Source organism: Corvus cornix, chromosome 8, assembly GCF_000738735.6.
Source record: "Corvus cornix cornix isolate S_Up_H32 chromosome 8, ASM73873v5, whole genome shotgun sequence".
Lineage (NCBI taxonomy): Eukaryota > Metazoa > Chordata > Aves > Passeriformes > Corvidae > Corvus > Corvus cornix.
Window position 1 is genome coordinate 30,854,926 of NC_046338.1, and position 17,714 is coordinate 30,872,639.

Here is a 17,714-nt window from a genome sequence, read left to right on the forward strand (position 1 = left end):
GCATTTTCCTGTGGGCATTGTTTTGCAGTTTTTAGGGTTTATTTTTCAGTTTATTGTCCATTTTATCAGCGCTGTGAAAGTTTTTCTCAGGTTATCAGTCACTTCAGTCCATCACAGACTATTTCACTGGCAGCAGGTTTGTCATGTCGCTCTTGTGACACGCTGAAAAATATTTTGTGTTATGTGGAGAAACCTGCTCAGTCTCTTGGCTGTGATTATTGATTTCATCATTTCTGTTACCTGGAATTTCTTTGAAGGCTGCTGTTTGATCTGTACTTCAAGATGTCATGACTCAGCTTTCTTAGGATTTCAGAAGGGATTTCCCAGCCCTTGTGGATCTGTGTGGGTTTTTGGTTCATTTTTTAGTTTGTTGATTTGGGGTTTTGGGGGTTTTTGTTGGTTTAATCCTTCAGAGGGCTTTCCATTTGATCTGATTTGAACCTACATCACAGCAGTACTTAACATTAGCAAAAGTAGTACACAGACACACATATGAGGAAAACATTTAAAAGAGATAAAAGGGTAAAATGCTTTAAAGCTTTGGAGAAGAGCTGTAAAAGAAAGAGAGATCCTACTAGAAGATCAGGGTAAACGTACTCTGCCAGCTAAAAGCACTCCAAGGCTATTCAGAAAAAGTATGAGCGTGTAGGTGAATATATCCAGAAAGTAATTATGTATAAGAAATCTCTGTGTATTGCGTAAGAAAACCTGGTGTGATGCCTTCACTGGAAAATACCCACGAGGAAGGGTGGCTGTTTGACTCCTGTGGGTGCTCACACACAGGCAGGTGAAGGCTCTGACCACGTGCAGGTATTACCTGTCCATCAGCGCTCCCTCGCAGCGCACGGGGCGGGGGGCTGGCGTCTGATGTGTCTCTAAACTGTGTTAATCCCCTGAGGAGAAGGGCTGTAAAGATCAGCTCTCACATCAGAAAAGGCTAAACACAATGAAATTGCTTTTCTCCTGGTTTGCAGAAGGGAATATCAGACGTGGAAGATTTGGTTTAGCTCAAGGCGTCTTGACAGCAGGTTAATGAAGTGGTGTAGATTTCGGAGTTTCCTTCAGGCTTCTACGGCAGTGCGCCACACCCGTGTCTTGATTCAAGTTGTAAATCTGTATCCATGCCTTGGCATGTACGCTCAGGCATTGTGGAGTTTGCAATTAGAAAACAAAACACGACTGAGCAGATTTCACCTGTAGAAAAGGGCTCCTAAACTGAGTCTTCAATGAGCGGCTGAAAGGCATTGATAGAATTGGGTTTTTTCATTCTAAATACTGATACCAAATTTCACAGCTCTCATCTGTATGCACGGTGGGAGATGATGAGCAACGTTTTTCCCAGTGTGCTGTGGTTTGAAAACAGGATGTTTATTGCAATCTGTAATTCACCAGCAAATTTTGTTATGCGGGTTGTGAATCTCCTTTGCTTCCCAAACCGCAGAATGGTATCTAAATGAAAGTTATTAGCCTTTAATGTATGTTTGTTTATTTTCTCCAATAAGATTTCTGAAAGATGTACTCAAAGTTCCTAATTTTTAAAATTGCTGGAGATGAATTTTCATCCTCTTTAGGCTGTGTGAGCTGTATTCTTTAAATATCTTTTGAACTATTGTGGTGCATCTTCCTCATTGTGTTAAAATATTTTTTTAATTATTACAGGTGGCTTGGTTTTTTTTTAATAAAAAGCAACACCAGAACTTCATCTTGGTTATCTTGAAAAAACCAGAGCTGTATAACACTTTTCAAAGCAATATGCAGTAATTTTTCTTTCAGCATCAAAGTCAATGAACATGTTCACAGCACACTTACATACTTTGGTAGCCTTTTGCCTCTGTCTGTAGCAAGTAAATGAAATTATTTCTGTTTATATTCAAATTTCTTAGCAATATTGTGGGTTCCCATGCGTGCTCAAGTTCCTGCACGCTGCCCACTACAACTCACCACCTCCTGCTTGGTGAGCAAACAGACTGGGAGCTTAGTGTTGCCCACAGAATTTGGGATTAAGGAAAGCAGTAGATCCCTTTGCATTTGGGGTGAGCCAGAAGCAGGGACTTGAACCATTTTCATGGTTAGATACTCGATGGTGACATGATCCTCTGCCTGAGCTGTAAGCAGGCTCTGTCACTCCTGGATTCTGGAAACCACCTTCCTTCTTCATTAACAACGCCTGCAAGTGACTTCTGAGAAAAGAAAGGAGAAGGAAATACTGTTTTGTTGGTAATTAATAGTTAGTGGGCTGCAGTGTAAGAAAGAAAAATTATAAAGAACAGACCTTTCTGACATAAACGTCTATTTGTATGAAGGCAGCCAGTTTGCATTTTAAGTTTTTGGGAAAAAAAATTACTGCGTTCCCCCACTTAGTGATAAGATTTCCTTCTGTTCCCCGGGAATGGCAAGTGGTGTGTTGGTTTTTGATCTCTCTTTCTTGTAGTGGTTTTGGCTTTCTAGAGAGCAGTGACTGTAAAGCAGGAAGGAGTCTTAGATTTGCTCGGCTGTGCTGCTGGTAGTTGTGTTAACATTAAATAACAGCCACATGACCCCTTGCAGAACACATCAGCTTGATTTTTTTTTTGGAAAATCTGATTACTTATTTTACATGTTTTAGTACATCATCCAGAATTATTTGCCCATATGTACTCATATTGAAAATCTCTGTTGGGTTATTGTCTTTAACCTCTTCATCCCTTCTGCTTCACCAGCCTAAGCAGTGAAGAAAAAATTCACTTACTCACTATTCTTAATCTCTACTTTGAAGTTGTAGAATGGTTCCACTCTTAATCCTTGCTTCTTCTCTCCTCTTTTTGAAACTTTCCCTTTGGCCTAGATAAAGGTTCTAAATTACCTTGCTCTCTGCCATGTAGTACAGGTTATAATTTAAACGCTCCCACAGTATTTTGTTAAGGACAATAAAATTCTACCTATTCAAAAGGGAATGAAAACCAAAATGAGTTACGGAGAAAGTTCGGTTTTTGTATTCTTGATGCTAAGTCTTTCAGTTTTTCACATCAGTTTAAATGTACCACATTAAATAAGAAGTTGGTGGTTGTAGTGATGTAGCTCCTGTGCCTGAGCTGACTGGCAGACTAAGGAAAATAATCCTGGGGAATACTTCAGGTTTGAAACTTCTAGTGGAAAAAGTGGAATCCTAGAGGAAGATCAAGAAATAGAGTAATGGAATAGGCAGCACAGCCTGTTTAGCAGAGAAGTGAATATTTTTATAGAAGCCTAAGAGTGGTTTCTGAATTCCAGCGTAGTGTATGAGTGCGTTTTATTGCCCTTGTGAGTGCAGTCAGATCTGTCCTTGTTGGGACTGTATGGAAATCCAGGGAAGGCAAAAACCTTGGTGGCTGCTCCTCTGCTGATGGCATCTTAGAGCAGTGGGATGGGCAGTGCCAAGGGCAGCGAGTTCACACAAGCAAGTTCTAGGGAGGGGCAGGAGGGTTCTGAGCAGGGGTCCCCTGAGGCAGAGTGCTCAGGTGGTCATGCTGGGAAACCTGACAGGCAAAGGGAAACTGCTTTCCTTTAAGTTTCTAGACCAGAGAAAAAACCAGTTGGCTGCCCCGGGGAGATGGGTCTTGCAAGTGGGATGGGGAAGCGTTTCCTATGCTTCATAAAGGGAGGGGGAAAATGCTTTTGGAACTCTGGAAGCTCTGTGTCTCTCCTGTGTCTGTCCCTGAACAGTGGAGTGGATGTTGCCCTAAGCTGCTGAAGAATCAGAACTGATGGCACAGGTCCTGAGTGCCTGTGTGACTGTGCCTCAGCACCTCTGGAAAAGCATTTGGATGCGTGTCTTTCCAGTCAGGAGCAGGATCTTCTGTTTTGCAGTGTTCTCAAATCTGTTGCCACTGATGCCTGTACCCTGTGGGCCCTTAGATGTACAGGGCCAGGGCAATGGGGAGCTTCTGCCCAGAATCCTTATGAGTTTTTTACTCAGTGATGAGAATTGAACTTGAAAGACATGGCCTGAATTTGTAAGAAATTACCATGTTTTCCCTAAACCTGAGGTGACAACTAATTTTTTCCTGCTGTTAAGGAAGGATTATCAGATGCCAGTGGATGAATTCCCTTGTGCTCCTCTGAGTGCAGAGCTGTGATTCCAGTGTCTCTTGAGTGGCTCCCTTCTCCAGTAGCTGGCTGTCCTTTGGAACTGGAGTAATTCAGGGCTGTGTGGTTGTCTCATGCATAGTCATTGAAGAGCAGGTGTAAGGACATGGGCACATGCATTCCTGTGCTGAACATGCCACATTTTCCAGGATGGGCTTGGGTGGCACAACTTCCTAGTGAAATTTGAAGGAATGGCCCTAGATACAAAGCCAGAAATTCCACATTCTTCCCAGTGCCTGGCCAGGAATCTCAGAGTTTTCTCTAACCAATACCAGCACACCACAAACTTCCAAAATAGAAGAATTCAGGGTCCCTCTTAACTGCCATGAGATTCTGTAGTAGTTTTGGGACATTGGTTGGAAAGATGTTAAGAAGTTCTTGATTTTAAAAAGTCAAAAAAATTAGAGCTTAGACTATCCAATACCAAATTCTTTTGAACTGTGTCTTAAAGGGCACAATTATTGGTTACGTGTTGAGTCTCCTTACCTAAGTCATATGGCAGCTGGATGTGTAGTGTGAGTCTGGCTTCAGTGAGTAGTTCTCAGTGTGGTGATAAAACTGAGAGCACTTCAGAGTGGATGATCTGGAAGGAAGACATGAGTAAGTGAAAATGAAGGGCTGTACTTCGCTATTATACCACTTGAATAATTAAGCTGTGTCTGTATTGATTCTTTTTCTTGGTAGCACTGTGGAACAGGGTGTGTGCTGAATGCTGTATGTCTTTGCATCTGTTCATATGCTCTTCTATGCAAATGGAAGAGCTCATTTTGGTACATTTAGTTATTTATGATTTTAATGAAAATTGCTTTGTTGAAATTAAGTGATGGTAAATAACAAGATGATGTAGTTTCCCAAAATAGGCTCCTTTGGAAGGGAAAACTGAAAATAGTGTTTCTTTTATTGTTACTGCAAAAATGACTTTTTTGGCATTTCTTTAATGCAACATGTCAAGTTAAAAATATGGGACATGTCTTAGATTGAGTTAACAAGGTGTATCATCTCTTTAAATATCTTCAGAAAGTGATTAAAAACAAAAGGACATTTTGCTCTCTAGCTCAGATTCACGTTTGAAGCAGGATTTTCTGTGGTACCAAAATTAGGGAAGCCCTAATTCAGCCAAAGATGAATTGTAATAATCCAATAACTCAACGCAGTTCCGAAATGACACTTGCAGAATCTCAGTTTGCAGAAGGAATCAGAGCAAGTGTAACTGTATGACTTCAGTGTATTGTTGCTCTCTTAAGTTATTTCAGAACTTACAAGATTTGTGTCTCTCTATGCCTTTGGCTCTGAACACGAGTTATGCACTAAATTAAGGAAGTGAATTTTCATCCTTGTTCTCCCAGGAGCTGGCAAGCTGTGGCTGGAATAAAAAAGAGAAATACAGTTCTGCACCGAATGCTGTTGCTTTCACCAGAAGATTCAATCATGTGAGTTATTTTTTTCCAGCATTATGACATGTACACATTTCAGAAAGTCTGTGGGATTAAGTGTTCTGGCACATCACTTTTATTTTGGATCGTAGCTGATTACTTGACAACTTAAGGAACTCCTTTTAGCAGATACTCTATCTACAGGATACACAGAAAGACCAAACCAGCGTTCAAGAAATGGCTGTGACTCTGTTTTAAATAGCAGTAATTGATGACAAGTGCATATTTTCCCCATAACTGCTGGCTGTCTTTTATGTAAAGACAGGATCGTAATTACAGCTTAGAGGCTTGCCATACAGGATTTCTGGACTAGTAATTAGATGTAATTTCCTTTTGTGTTAGTTGAGTGTCTTATGCTTCACATAGATGTTTTTGTCCCTAGAAATAGAAGCCTCTTGTCAGCATGGTAACCTTTTGAAGGTGATTCTAGGCAAACTTTTAAAAATTCCAAACAATTGTTCTGTACGAAATTTGTTCTTTAACTCTCTATTTGGCATCATTTTTAGGCAGTATATTTGAGGCTTATGGTTTTCTTACATAACAATGTCTCTGTATAAAATCAGCTGCTAAAAGAAGAACAGAAGTCTCCCTTTCTCCACAATTAAAGCTGGAGGAGTCCAGCTATGTAGTTACCCAGTCATCTCTCAAAACTGTGAGGCTTCTTTTAAGTGATGCCATATTTTCTCTTTCAGATGAAGTACTTCTCTTACTCTCATCTCTTCTCTTGTAAATGTTTAATGATGTCTCAAGCTTACAAGCTGTCCTCCAGACTTAACCTCTGTACCTGGTCTCAGACTTACAGAGATCTTTGTTAATCATCTGAAACTCAGACCAAACCTCTGCAATTTTCAGGGGTTTTTTTCTATTAATTCTTGCATACTTTCTCATTTTGCTCTCATTGAGGATATGATCAAATCCTATTACTTTTCACTGACAACACTAAGAATATTTCTTAACCTACTGACTGAAATGCTTGTCTGGGTTTTGGGTTTTGGGCACTGGATCAAAGAGGAAATGTTACACTGCAAACTTTTTGTGAGTGTACCATCTGCTGAGATCTGGGGGATTTGGTCAAGAATTTGGGGGTTTTTTTTGTTTTTGGGTTTTTTGGGGGGGTTTTTTGTGGTGTTTTTTTGTTGTTTGTTTTTTTTCCCCCCCCCGGGATTTTTTTGGTAGTTTTTTTTAGGTTGGTTGTTTGTTCGTTTTCGGGGGGGGGGGGGGGTTTTTGTTTGGTTTGGGGTTTTGGGGGGGTTTTGTTCGTTTGTTTGTTTTTGTTGGGGTTTTTTGTTTGCTTTTTTTGTTGTTGTTGCTGTTCTGCATTTAGCTGAAATTTTCCTGGTCTAGCTTCTGAAGTTGCTCCTGTTAGAACGTATAGGCTAGTATAAAAACACGAAAGGTTTTGACACTAATCTCATTGATAGGTCACTGATTCCAACATTTGCTGCCTTGCTTATTCATGGAGGCTGACTCTTCAGAGTAATGTTTAGTTTTGCTGAATGTTGTGGAATGTTTTTGCAGTAAGAGCCACGTTAGGCAGTGTAACTCATCAAGGAGCTCACTTCTCAGTTGTTCTGTGTTCACTTCTCAGTGTGCTGTACTGCAGAACTGCAGGAACTGCCTGAAGTCAGCTTCAGACATACTAAAGAATTGGTAAAATATGCTCAGTAGCCAGGAGGAAGGAGGAGAAACCTTATCACAGGAGCAAGACTTCCATGAAGTTTACATCAGCCTTTGTTCTGGCATCAAGGAAAGCCATCAGTCTTACTGCTGTATAGGAGTGGAGAGGGAAAAGGACAAGGATTGTTTCTGCTCCACTTACCTGGGGGGTTCTAACGCTTAGTCCTTAAATAAGTAATTGGGAAAGTCATCAGGACTTCTGGCCTTCTCAGGCAGGAATACATGTCATCAAAATTTTGGTAACCTTTGAAATGTGACTGGGTTTCAGTTAAGCATTGTGCATCTGTCTCTTTCCTTTTTGGCCCCAGCTTGCCAAAGGAAAACCATGAGCAGCTCTCACTTTTTAAGTCAAGAGAATATTAAATTACTAACAGCTGCTTCTCAGCAAATTGATGTGCAGATAGCATTTTGGAAGCAGTGATGATTCTGTGCAGTTGATTACATTCCACTGAGGATGGAGTGGGGCAGTTCCAGCATTAGTTATGGGATAATTGTATGTGGTGCCTGTAAAAACAGATCGAGTTCAGGGAAGAGAAATCAGTTGAATCCTTCCTTGCCAGTACTCTCTATTTTTGGAGAATTCATTGTTACCTGCTACTCCATATAGATCTGCATATCTAATATTAAAAATTGTTTAAAGATATGTAACTTCTTCACTTTTTTTTTTAAACTCTGATCTCTCATTTTTCAGCTTTCCTCTGAAAGTGGGTTGTATACTTGCTGCTGCTGTTAGTGGTAAACCTGTCAGAGTGCACAGTTGCCAAGGTCACTTACTGGATCATTGTCCTACCTTTTAAAAATAAACTTTCATCATATGTTTCAAACAAGCACAGTTATTTTAAGGTAACTCTTTATGTAAAGGTAACTCTTGCTCTCTTGATTATCAGAGTCCCTCAACTGAAAACCTCTTTCTTGAGGTTTTTATTTAAATGGGAGTGGAACTGTGCTGCCACAGAGCTTAAAATATTAGTGAAACTTGTCAACTAGATTCAGTACATTGGAACAATTTCAAAGGAAGAGATCCCACTTGCAAAAGAAAGATTTTATGTTTTACTGACTCTGTGTTTATGGGGCTTTTTAGTTTGATTTTTTTTTTTTTACATCCTTTTTTAACCCAAATGCAAACATTATATGTAGAACTTTGTCTTGGATATTGTAGTGTTGCTGAATTGCAGTGAGTTTAACTGGGATTATTGGAAAGTAAGGAATGGAGTGATTAGTATGCATGGAAGATACCTGAAAGAAAAATCCAGAAACTATCAAAGAGATTTTCTTGAATTTCTGTGTCTTTTGATTAGCACAGAAAGTACAATGAGTTTTGGAAGCTGTGACTGTGAACTTAAAAGCACCAGCATAACAGAATTAGTATTTCAGATAATTTAAAAATCTTAAGATGTGATCCAAGAACAGATGTGTTCAAAGTTAAGCCTGTTATTCTCAGTTGAACCTTAATAAGGAAGAATATAAATACGCACTCATATGTCAAGGCTTAAATGCTGCCTTGAACTGGTATCAAAGGCATTGATACCCAAAGGCTCTGAGTCATCTAGCTGATTGATGTTGGTATAACAACATTTAAATGCAGCAAGAGAGGAATATGTGGAACAAATATGTATTCTTTATGTAAAGAATGAACAAAAGTATTTATTGAAATTATTGCTTTTTCAATATGTGGAATATATTAGGTTATGGTGCTGTCTAGAGATACCAGTTAATAGACAAGAGCAGCCAAAACCCAGTGTTTATGTCAGTAAAAACACATCAAAGAAGACTGGAAGTGGTTGAAGTGGAAGTGATTAAGTGTGTTTAATTCTGTATCTCCTGCCTGCTCTGTCACTGAAGGCACTGCAGGGCTCTAAGCTTCGAAGGAAGTTTTGTTCTGGTTTGTTTGGGGTTTTTTTTTTTTCCTGCAAGAGCTTGGAAGCGTTGAGGTGAGGTCTGGCTGGCACTGGGTCAGAAACCAGGCTTCCTTGGGTGAACAGGAGCATTTGTGTGTCACAGTGTTTGTGTCTCTGTGATGCCAGTGGACTTCCACAGAAGTCGGGACCAGCAGAGGAAACTGGGGCAGTTTTATCCTGATGAAAGTGCTTGAGCGTTGCTCTGTGTTCTGAGCAAGTGTGTCACAGTCTGGCCTACCCCAGGCATTCTCCTGTTACAGCAGCACTCTGTTGACTTCAAATCAAAGAGATTTGGGGTCTTAAGGCGCAGTGCTGCGTGTGTTGTCCTTACCTGATTCTTTATGATACAGAAATCTATGTTAAAAATTTAAATTCGTTTGATCATCAGTGAGAAAGCATCTCCTTAAAAACTCATTGATCAGTCAGGGGAAAAAAGTTCTTTTTCTCAAGCTGTGTAACTACAGCAGAGCACCAAACTGAGGTCAAGCTTTTTATGACAACATTTTGAAGTACTGGCAAATATTTTGTGTATTCAGTACTTCTGTATTTGACAGAATCGTAGAATATCTCAAGTTGGAAGGGGCCCATGAGGATCATTGAGTGCAACTCCCTGCTCCTGGCAGGACTCAGTAAGGACACCTTCAGAATATTTATTTAAAGAAAATACTGGAGCAGAGCTGGCAACAATCTACATATTTTCCTTTTCTAAGCAGTAAAGAAGCTGCAAGAGTTTTCAATTCTCTTTTTCTCTCACTACTGCTGACATTGTCTCAGCAGTTGGAGCCCCGTCCTTAAAGGAAAATTGTTCTATATAACTAAACAAAGGGAATGGGCAATCTCTGTCATTTAAATACAGGTACTGTCACTGTCATTTTCAGGTTATTACAATTTGATGATGTACCATTAAAATTGAGACAATTTTCCGTATTTTCTCCTTTTAACTTTAAACTGTGGTTTCAAAGCATCTGCCATTTTTGAGCATGGCAGCATGCTGAGATATTTTTTTTAATCACATGGAACCATTTTTTGTTTGTGAGGATAACACAGTTTGTCAGCAGATATTTTGCTTTACAAAAAAGAAAAAGAGGAAAGGAAATGAAGAAAAATGAAAGGAAACAGAAACCTGAGCTCCATGGTTAATTCTTCCCTGGCTAATACAATCTCAGACAAACAGACCAAAGGGGAAAGTGGTTCTTATAAAGGATGTTTGTGGGGATTTTTTGTGGGTTTTCTTGTCATTCTTCCATTTCTCAGTTCCAAAGAGCTGTCATGATTTAACATCCCAGTTTTCATCAGATCTCTGTAGCTTCACTGTAAATGTAATAATTTTGGAGGTGTGGATCTTCTTATGCTCTTCTGTCTAAGGAGCTGTCATACTGAACAAAGTGGAACAGGGTATTTCCTTTTTTAATTGAGACTTTGGGCAGGAACCTGAATACATACACAATGTTAGTTTACACAAAGTAGTTCAGCATCACTTAAAAGTCAAAGCAACATGACATGTTGAAAGGCTTTTATGTATGAGAATGTACATTTCTTCATACACCATTTTCAGTAGTTTTGTAAATACCAGTCATGCTCTACCTTGATGATAATTAATTTTTTTCCTAACTCTCAGTGAATACATGAATAAAAGCTGCAGTATTTATTACCCTTTGCTAATTCTTTGCTACTGCTCTATCGCAGTTACAGAAGGGTTAATTTTTTATCATTCTTTGTGAGGGCAGAGGAGCAGAGAAGAGAAAGCAGTAGAGTTTAGACACATTACCAAACATTTCCAGAGTATAGCCTTTATGAGAGGTTTGGGCAAGTATGAAATGCAGCAACCATCCTTTATACTGAACGTAGCAGCGATCTTGCACAGCAGTGAAGTCAGTGCTGGGAAGCTTAACTCAGAGTGATACTGTGCTGGATATTAGCAGGTAATTGGCAGAGCCAGAAAGAAGAGTGCAAACTGTGAGCTGGGTTATGGCAGAGCTTCCTACCTTCTGTTCCAGTTTGGTTCAGGATTAATTGTTTTTTGAGGTGTTGGGAGTGTCAGTGAACTGTAGTTGAAGCTGTTCAGTTCCTGTAATAGTTGAGTAACGCAGCTTTGATGCTGTGGAAAAGCAAACCAATGGATATGACTCAATGCTAGTGTTTATATCCCCTCCTTTTGTAGGCTTTTCATAACATTTCTTCATTATTTTATTTTCTTGGGAGAGCATTGTTCAAAGTTTGAGTGGTCTGCCATTTGCTTTGCGTGTGATCTCATCCTCAAGCTTACCCTGAACTCAAGTGTGTTTCCATAGATGATACTTTCATAAAAATAAATAAAGCTTTTACAGGTGTAGCATTGAAATTCTGTATTTTTTAAGAGGATTTTTTTCTACTTTTTAGGTAAGCTTCTGGGTTGTTAGAGAGATTCTGCATGCACAGACTTTAAAAATACGAGCTGAGGTTTTGAGCCACTACATTAAAACTGCAAAGGTAAGAATTTGTATTGTGAAGGGGGTGTGGGATTCACTGTGATCAAAGGTTTGATACCTAATTTGGTCCGTTCAAAAGTACACATGGGGAAATATTGGTCTGATACCTGACTTAGCTGTGGTTGTGTCTGCTGACATCAGTAACTGTTTGGGGTTTTTGTGTGTCACGAAGTGTACAGTCAGTTTAAACAGCATCAGTCAGAACAGAAATGGTTTGTTTGCTTTTGGAAGGAAAGGATCTTTTACTCCAATAATACCAACTTAACAAATACGGTTTGAAAAATAGATTTGAATTCAGAAAACGTTTTGGAGCTCTCAATCTTTCCTAAAGCCTTTTGGACTGACACTCGTAAGAAAAGGGGCAGCAGATCGGGAGTTCTAACAGAGTGAAACTTCTTCACAGTAGTGAGAAGAAGGGGATGTTTTTCAAGTGTTTGCTGTCAGATGGTGGCTGCCTTTTACTACAGCTGACTGCTGTGACCACTCTGGGTTACCTGCAAAAAAAGATGGAAAATATTTGTTAGTTAATTAATTAATTCTGTTTTCAAATGCATTCCCTGTCTTGACAAGGCCTTTTTTAATGAAGCAATATTTTCCTCCTATGGGATTTAACTCTCAACTTTGGGCAAAGCAAGAGCTAATTTTGTACACAGGCTTTGCTCAATAATCATGCTGTGGTCATAAACTGTTAATGATCTCTGTTAAGCATCCTTTGATGTCTGGTGAGTTAATGTATCTTCATCTCATGTGTTTTTAAAACTCAATTCTTGTGGTTTTGTTTGAAACAAAACATACAAAAATTGTCTTCCTGATCCATGTCCGTCCATAGGAGGGAGAGGTTGAACTCTGTGTGGCCATAGTGCAGAACAGATGTGTGCAGCCAGGTGGGCTCAGGTTTGGTTCATACTGGGATGGGACTGGCCAGTGCTGGGTGTTGTGGGCTCCCTCTGGGCACAGCACCCTGAGCACGCCTGACCTCACCAGTGCACTGCAGGCTGCAGTGTCTGCTGGAATGCTGCTGCCTTGGAGGCAGTTATGTGCTCTAACAATCAGATAATTGAGCTTTGCTTACCTGTCAGTTGTAAAAATCGGTTACAAAAAGCAAGAAACTTTGGGGTGTTTTTTTAATCAGTTAATGTATTTCTGTGCTTGTTACCTTGGCTTTGCTTACATGTGGCTGCTGACATGCAGTGACTGCAGTGGGGGCTGTTGGAAGGAGTTTCTGTTTACACCAAAGCTATTATCAAAGCACCTTGGTGCCAAGGGTGACACCACACTGATTACCTTTTCTTCAGAGAGGCTGTAAATCCGTTCTGCAGTGAATTCCTTGTGCTGGCAACCTGTGGTATAGCTCAAAGTCCTTAAATGGTATCTCATCTCTACTGCTTAATGCCTGAAGCAATTAGACCTAATAGTTGCATTCTCCTGAAGTTCCTGGACTGTCCTGGTTGGTGATGGCTTCTGCTTCAATGCTGGCAGCAGCTGGGAAAGCCCTTCTTTTCCTTTCTTATCAGCTACACTGTCCTTTGGGACAGCGAACTTTATTACCTTGTTTGGGATGTGTGTGCAAGGAAAAAGGGTTATTGTGTAAGTGGAGGGACAAACCTCAGCAGGACTGCTTGGAAAGATAATAGGACTGTGCTATATGACAAACGTCCAACCCCTTCCACCTTGCCCCACAAAACACTGATTGCCCTTTACACTTGATTACTAAGGAATCCTCCCAAAAGAGGATGAGGAGAGGGAAGGACTTCATCAGAAAGTGTGGGCAAACTCCCACTGTCAGCAGGACGTGCTGGAATCGTGGGAGTCTGAGCACCCAGACTGGAAATGCAACTGGGGTGCCATTGAAAGTGGCATTTCTAACTCGTGCCTGTGAAGACTTTGTTCCATAAAAGGCTGTAAGTTTCCTGGCAGTGTGTTAAGTGGAGAGAGAATCGTTTGCCCTGTTCCAAAACTGTTAGCCAGAAAGCCATCCTTGCAGTAGCGCTTTCATCCTTCTGAATAGAAGGTCTCCTTTGATGTTCAGCATTTAGTCAGTATTACTTTGGTCTAGTTTTTTGTCCTTTTGCCTCATGAAAGGCTTCCTAAGCAAGAAGTAAGCTGAGTTTCAAGCAGGAAAAAGGATTTCCACCATTTTTTGAATAGGAAGGGTTCCTTATTTTTTCTTGCTGGAATCCTGACCTACCTTGGTGAATATTCCAAATGGATTAAACAGGATTTGCAGTACTGTGATTATCGTTTCTCTTCAGCAAAGTTAGGGGTAAAACCCTCAGTTTGGGTGCACTGCACCAAAAATGAATGTACTTTGGATCTCTGGGTGCTCACAGCTATCAGAACAATTGAAGTTGCAGAAGAGATTCAGGAATTTTCTTCCAGACTGTTTTTAAGCTTTCATGAGAGTAGTACCAGTAGTTACTTGGCCAAGGCAGTGGATAGTTTTGGAGACAGAGGGAAAGGAAAAAGAAAAGGGAGGGAAATTCCAAATGTGTAAGAAAATGCACATAAACACAGTGTTTTGTAGAGAGGTTTTGAGAAAATTCTTTTACCCTAATGTTTTCTCTGTTCAGTTTTGATTGGGTTGTTGCTTTCCACTAGTTAGTTGTCATACCCCAAAAATGGCCTTTCAGTGATAGGAGTACTCCAGGTATGTGGCTATTGAAATTCACCTCCTTGATTTCATTTTTTGGGTGCTTTGATGTAGCCTTGGTAGTTGCCTAAATTTAGGTACTGACAAGATTACATCATTCACCACTGAGTTGTCCTTTCTGGCACGTTGTTTTAAAATACTATTGAATGCTATGAAAGGAATTTGTTGGGTTTGAATGTCAGAAAATTTCTGGCACTTCTAATGTTTTCCCCAAGATGTGTGTCTGTATAGATATTTTTAAGGATTCTCTCTGGGCTAGGAAACAGCTAGTTAGTGTAATCCAAAACCATAGAGATGCAGTAGTGAAAAATCAGGAGGTGCCATAAAAGCGGTCTGGGCGCACAGCAGTGCGCTGTAACACCTCGTTTCAGACCGTGCAGATTTCTGCGTCTTTGTGTTGTTATTTATTCTGCATTCACTGTTGGCAGCACTTGGAATGCTGCTTATTGTTATGATTTATTTTTTTCCCCCTCAGAAGCTGTATGAGCTGAACAATCTCCATGCTCTCATGGCAGTGGTGTCAGGCCTCCAGAGCGCTCCGATCTTCAGGCTGACCAAAACGTGGGCGGTAAGTGAGCAGCAGGACCCTGGGCTGGGGTTCATCAGTGCTTCGGTAAACAGAACGTTCTGAAGCTTGTTTTCAAGGATGCAGCAGTTACTACAGAGAGCTTTAATTTTATTCTGCTGCCTACATAATGCTTCTAATTCCTCTGAAGTCTATGGTTTCCTCTTGAATTTTTTTTTCCGTTCTGGTGTAGAAATACTTTCCTCTGAAAAATCGTTCCCTGCAGGTTCTGCTAAATGCAGAGGCTTCTCATTTGGCCAGAAGCTATTTTGTATTTAGTTGCTGGAAAATTCTGAATGCCAAAGTGGGTCATACTTTAATCATTTAGGAGTTTATACTGTTGGAATTTTTCTTTTGCTGTAGAGAGCAGATGTTCAGAAACTCTGGATTCAGTTTCCATAACGAGATTTTTTGTTTCTCTGACTGATAACTAACCCTAGCACTTTTCTTTAGTATTTCATAGTTTCAGCTCCATTAGGCAGTATATTTGTAGTTCTGCCTTTGTACAGTTGTGAAAGAACAGTATTCTTTGGAATCATTTGTCATCTGTTTTTTGACTGGCATTAATATTGTTTTATCATTGTATCCTTGATAAGGCGAATATAAGGAATTACTTTTGCTCATTGATACCTCAGAGCATAGGAAGCAGTCCTTATTTAGGGATATATTGTGTAGTTTTCCAGCTGTTTCAGATGAATGTGACATTCAGTGTGACAGAAATAATCAGGTGACTGAAATGCTCCTGTGCAAGGGATACATATAAATAGATCACTAAAAAAAGCTGAAAACTTTGACTGAACACACGTCAGTGCATCCTTGGATGTTGCAAAAAGTGTTTATTTGTCTGATAACTGCGTGAAAATGTTGTTCAGTTGATAAATATTACCAAAACGGAAGATAATTCACTCCTGCTAAGATACTCATCTAGAGTTCTGGTCACATTTTGCAAATGCACAATTAAGTTAGACATTGCTTCCAAATACCAAAAATCTCTTTGAGGAGATCTTAGTGTAATTAACACTTCAAAATGATCTTGAGGAGAACTTCTGGTTTTCAGGTTTTATGTTGAGGAATTGATGCCTGGACAGTTTTATATAACTGTGAGGCCAAGTTGATTTTTAAATCTCTTTTTGTACACGACGCAAATCAAATGTAACTATCACCAAATATTAATAATAACCACATTAGTTACTACCATGGTGATGCCATTCAGAACTGGGAGTTCCCAGTTGCTTTTGATGCTTGGTTATGCATTAGTTTGCACTTAAAAGGTTTATTTGTGTGCTCTTGACATATGTATCAGTCTTTAAACTTCACCCCTCTTCCAACCTCTGAAATTCCAGTAATGTCTCCCACATTTCTGCAGGTGTTTGATTCCTCATACAATCCCAAGTGAGTCTGTGCTTTTCATCATCTTACATAAGCCTTTGTAAATTCAAGTTGCAGGATAGCTCCCAGCAGTGTGCACTGCAAACTGATTTAGTTGTCCTTCTCTTGGAAGTTCAGCTTATAAATTCTGCAAGTAATTCTAAGCCTTTGGCTTTGTGTATATTAAAAGCAAGAAGAGGCACACCAAGCCTTTATTTGAGTCACCCAGGTGTTTGGGAAAGTTCTACAGTAGCCCTCCAAAACCTTCAACAAGGAAGGATTTCTTCTCCATTTCTGAGATGGTTTGTAGCAGCCCTCAATCAACTCGACTTACAAAGTCAGGAAAATAGCTGCAAGTATATTCATTCCCTAAAAAATAAAGCCACCTTATATGGTTGGAATCTAGAGTTGAAAGGAGCCATTAAATACTTGCTTGGTAATCTAATGTTCCTAAAAAAGATGAAATTCATGTCTTCTGACGGTATGTCTGAATTAGTCTGAAATTTGTCTCGCTCATTGCCTGCACACACTCTGAACTCTGGAGAATAATAAGTGCTGCTTTTAATGTGTGATTTGCCCCATTCAAAGCTTGAAAAGAATTTTATGAGCCTTTCCAAGAAGGTTCACAGAACAGAATATTCAGCTTCTCTCCATTTAGTGTAAAGGAATTCTAGACAACCAGTGAGGATTTGGGCAGTGTAAGCAAATAATCATTAAATAACTGAAGTGGGGTGAGCCAGCATCCTGAGACCTCATCTCTTCTTGCTGGCATTTCAAAAAGGTTGTATTCAGGGCTGGCACGCCAGAGCTAGAAAGCCAAGAGCAATTTAGAAGGCTCCAAATCCTTCCCTGCTGCTGTAAAGAGTCAGCCTTAGTTTTTATTGTCTCTGCATATGTACAGCTCTTCACTGTTCTTTTCATCTAAGAAACAGAAGAAGAAACATTATTTAAAAAAGAAGCGGCTTCAAAACTGAAGGACTAAGAAATTGGTCCTTACTTGGCCCTCACAGAAACGTTTCTAATGTGCTTGGCTTCTCTGTACTTTTCTCTCTTAGTGCAGGAAGTGGAGGCATGGCAGGAGTTGGCCCGTGAGCACCAGGGGAAGTGATGCAGGATCAACTTGTTACGAGATGATCCAAAGAGCCTGAAAAGATACATCAGACTTGAATAGGAGTGAGCAAATCAGCATGTTTTGAGGAAAATAAAATTCATTCAAGTTTGAATCAGGCCATTATTATATCTGTTGGTCTTGTCTTACCTTTCAGTCTGCAAAACTACAAAAACCTTCCAGACATGAAATGATGGCAGAATATTTTAGGATATTATAAAAGCAAGCTAGTCCAGGCTGATAAAACTGGAACCAGCTCTGAGGAGATGAACTTCAGAAGATAAATGTCATGTTTAGGTGGTTAGAAAGGAGTACTGCCAGTCTGCTGCTTCCTTCTCCTGAAAGAGTTTGTAGTTCTAATGAATGGGAGATGCTGTTTGTTTGAGTGTTGGAACCAAACCTAAATTAAAGATGCCAATTAATTGCTGAAATGTCAGTGATCA

The 17,714-nt window shown here is 39.9% G+C and overlaps 1 protein-coding gene across 8 annotated transcripts in view; it reads left to right on the forward strand.

Annotated features, from left to right (window-relative positions):
- The window catches only part of RALGPS2 (Ral GEF with PH domain and SH3 binding motif 2), a 115,568-nt gene that overhangs the window by 34,679 nt on the left and 63,175 nt on the right, over positions 1–17,714 (forward strand). For all 8 annotated transcript variants that reach the window (XM_039555712.1, XM_039555711.1, XM_039555713.1 and 5 more), the window contains 3 exons: positions 5,451–5,534; positions 11,492–11,581; positions 14,706–14,798. In XM_039555712.1, coding sequence (XP_039411646.1) covers positions 5,451–5,534; positions 11,492–11,581; positions 14,706–14,798 — 267 coding nt within the window. The remainder of the gene's footprint in view (positions 1–5,450; positions 5,535–11,491; positions 11,582–14,705; positions 14,799–17,714) is intronic.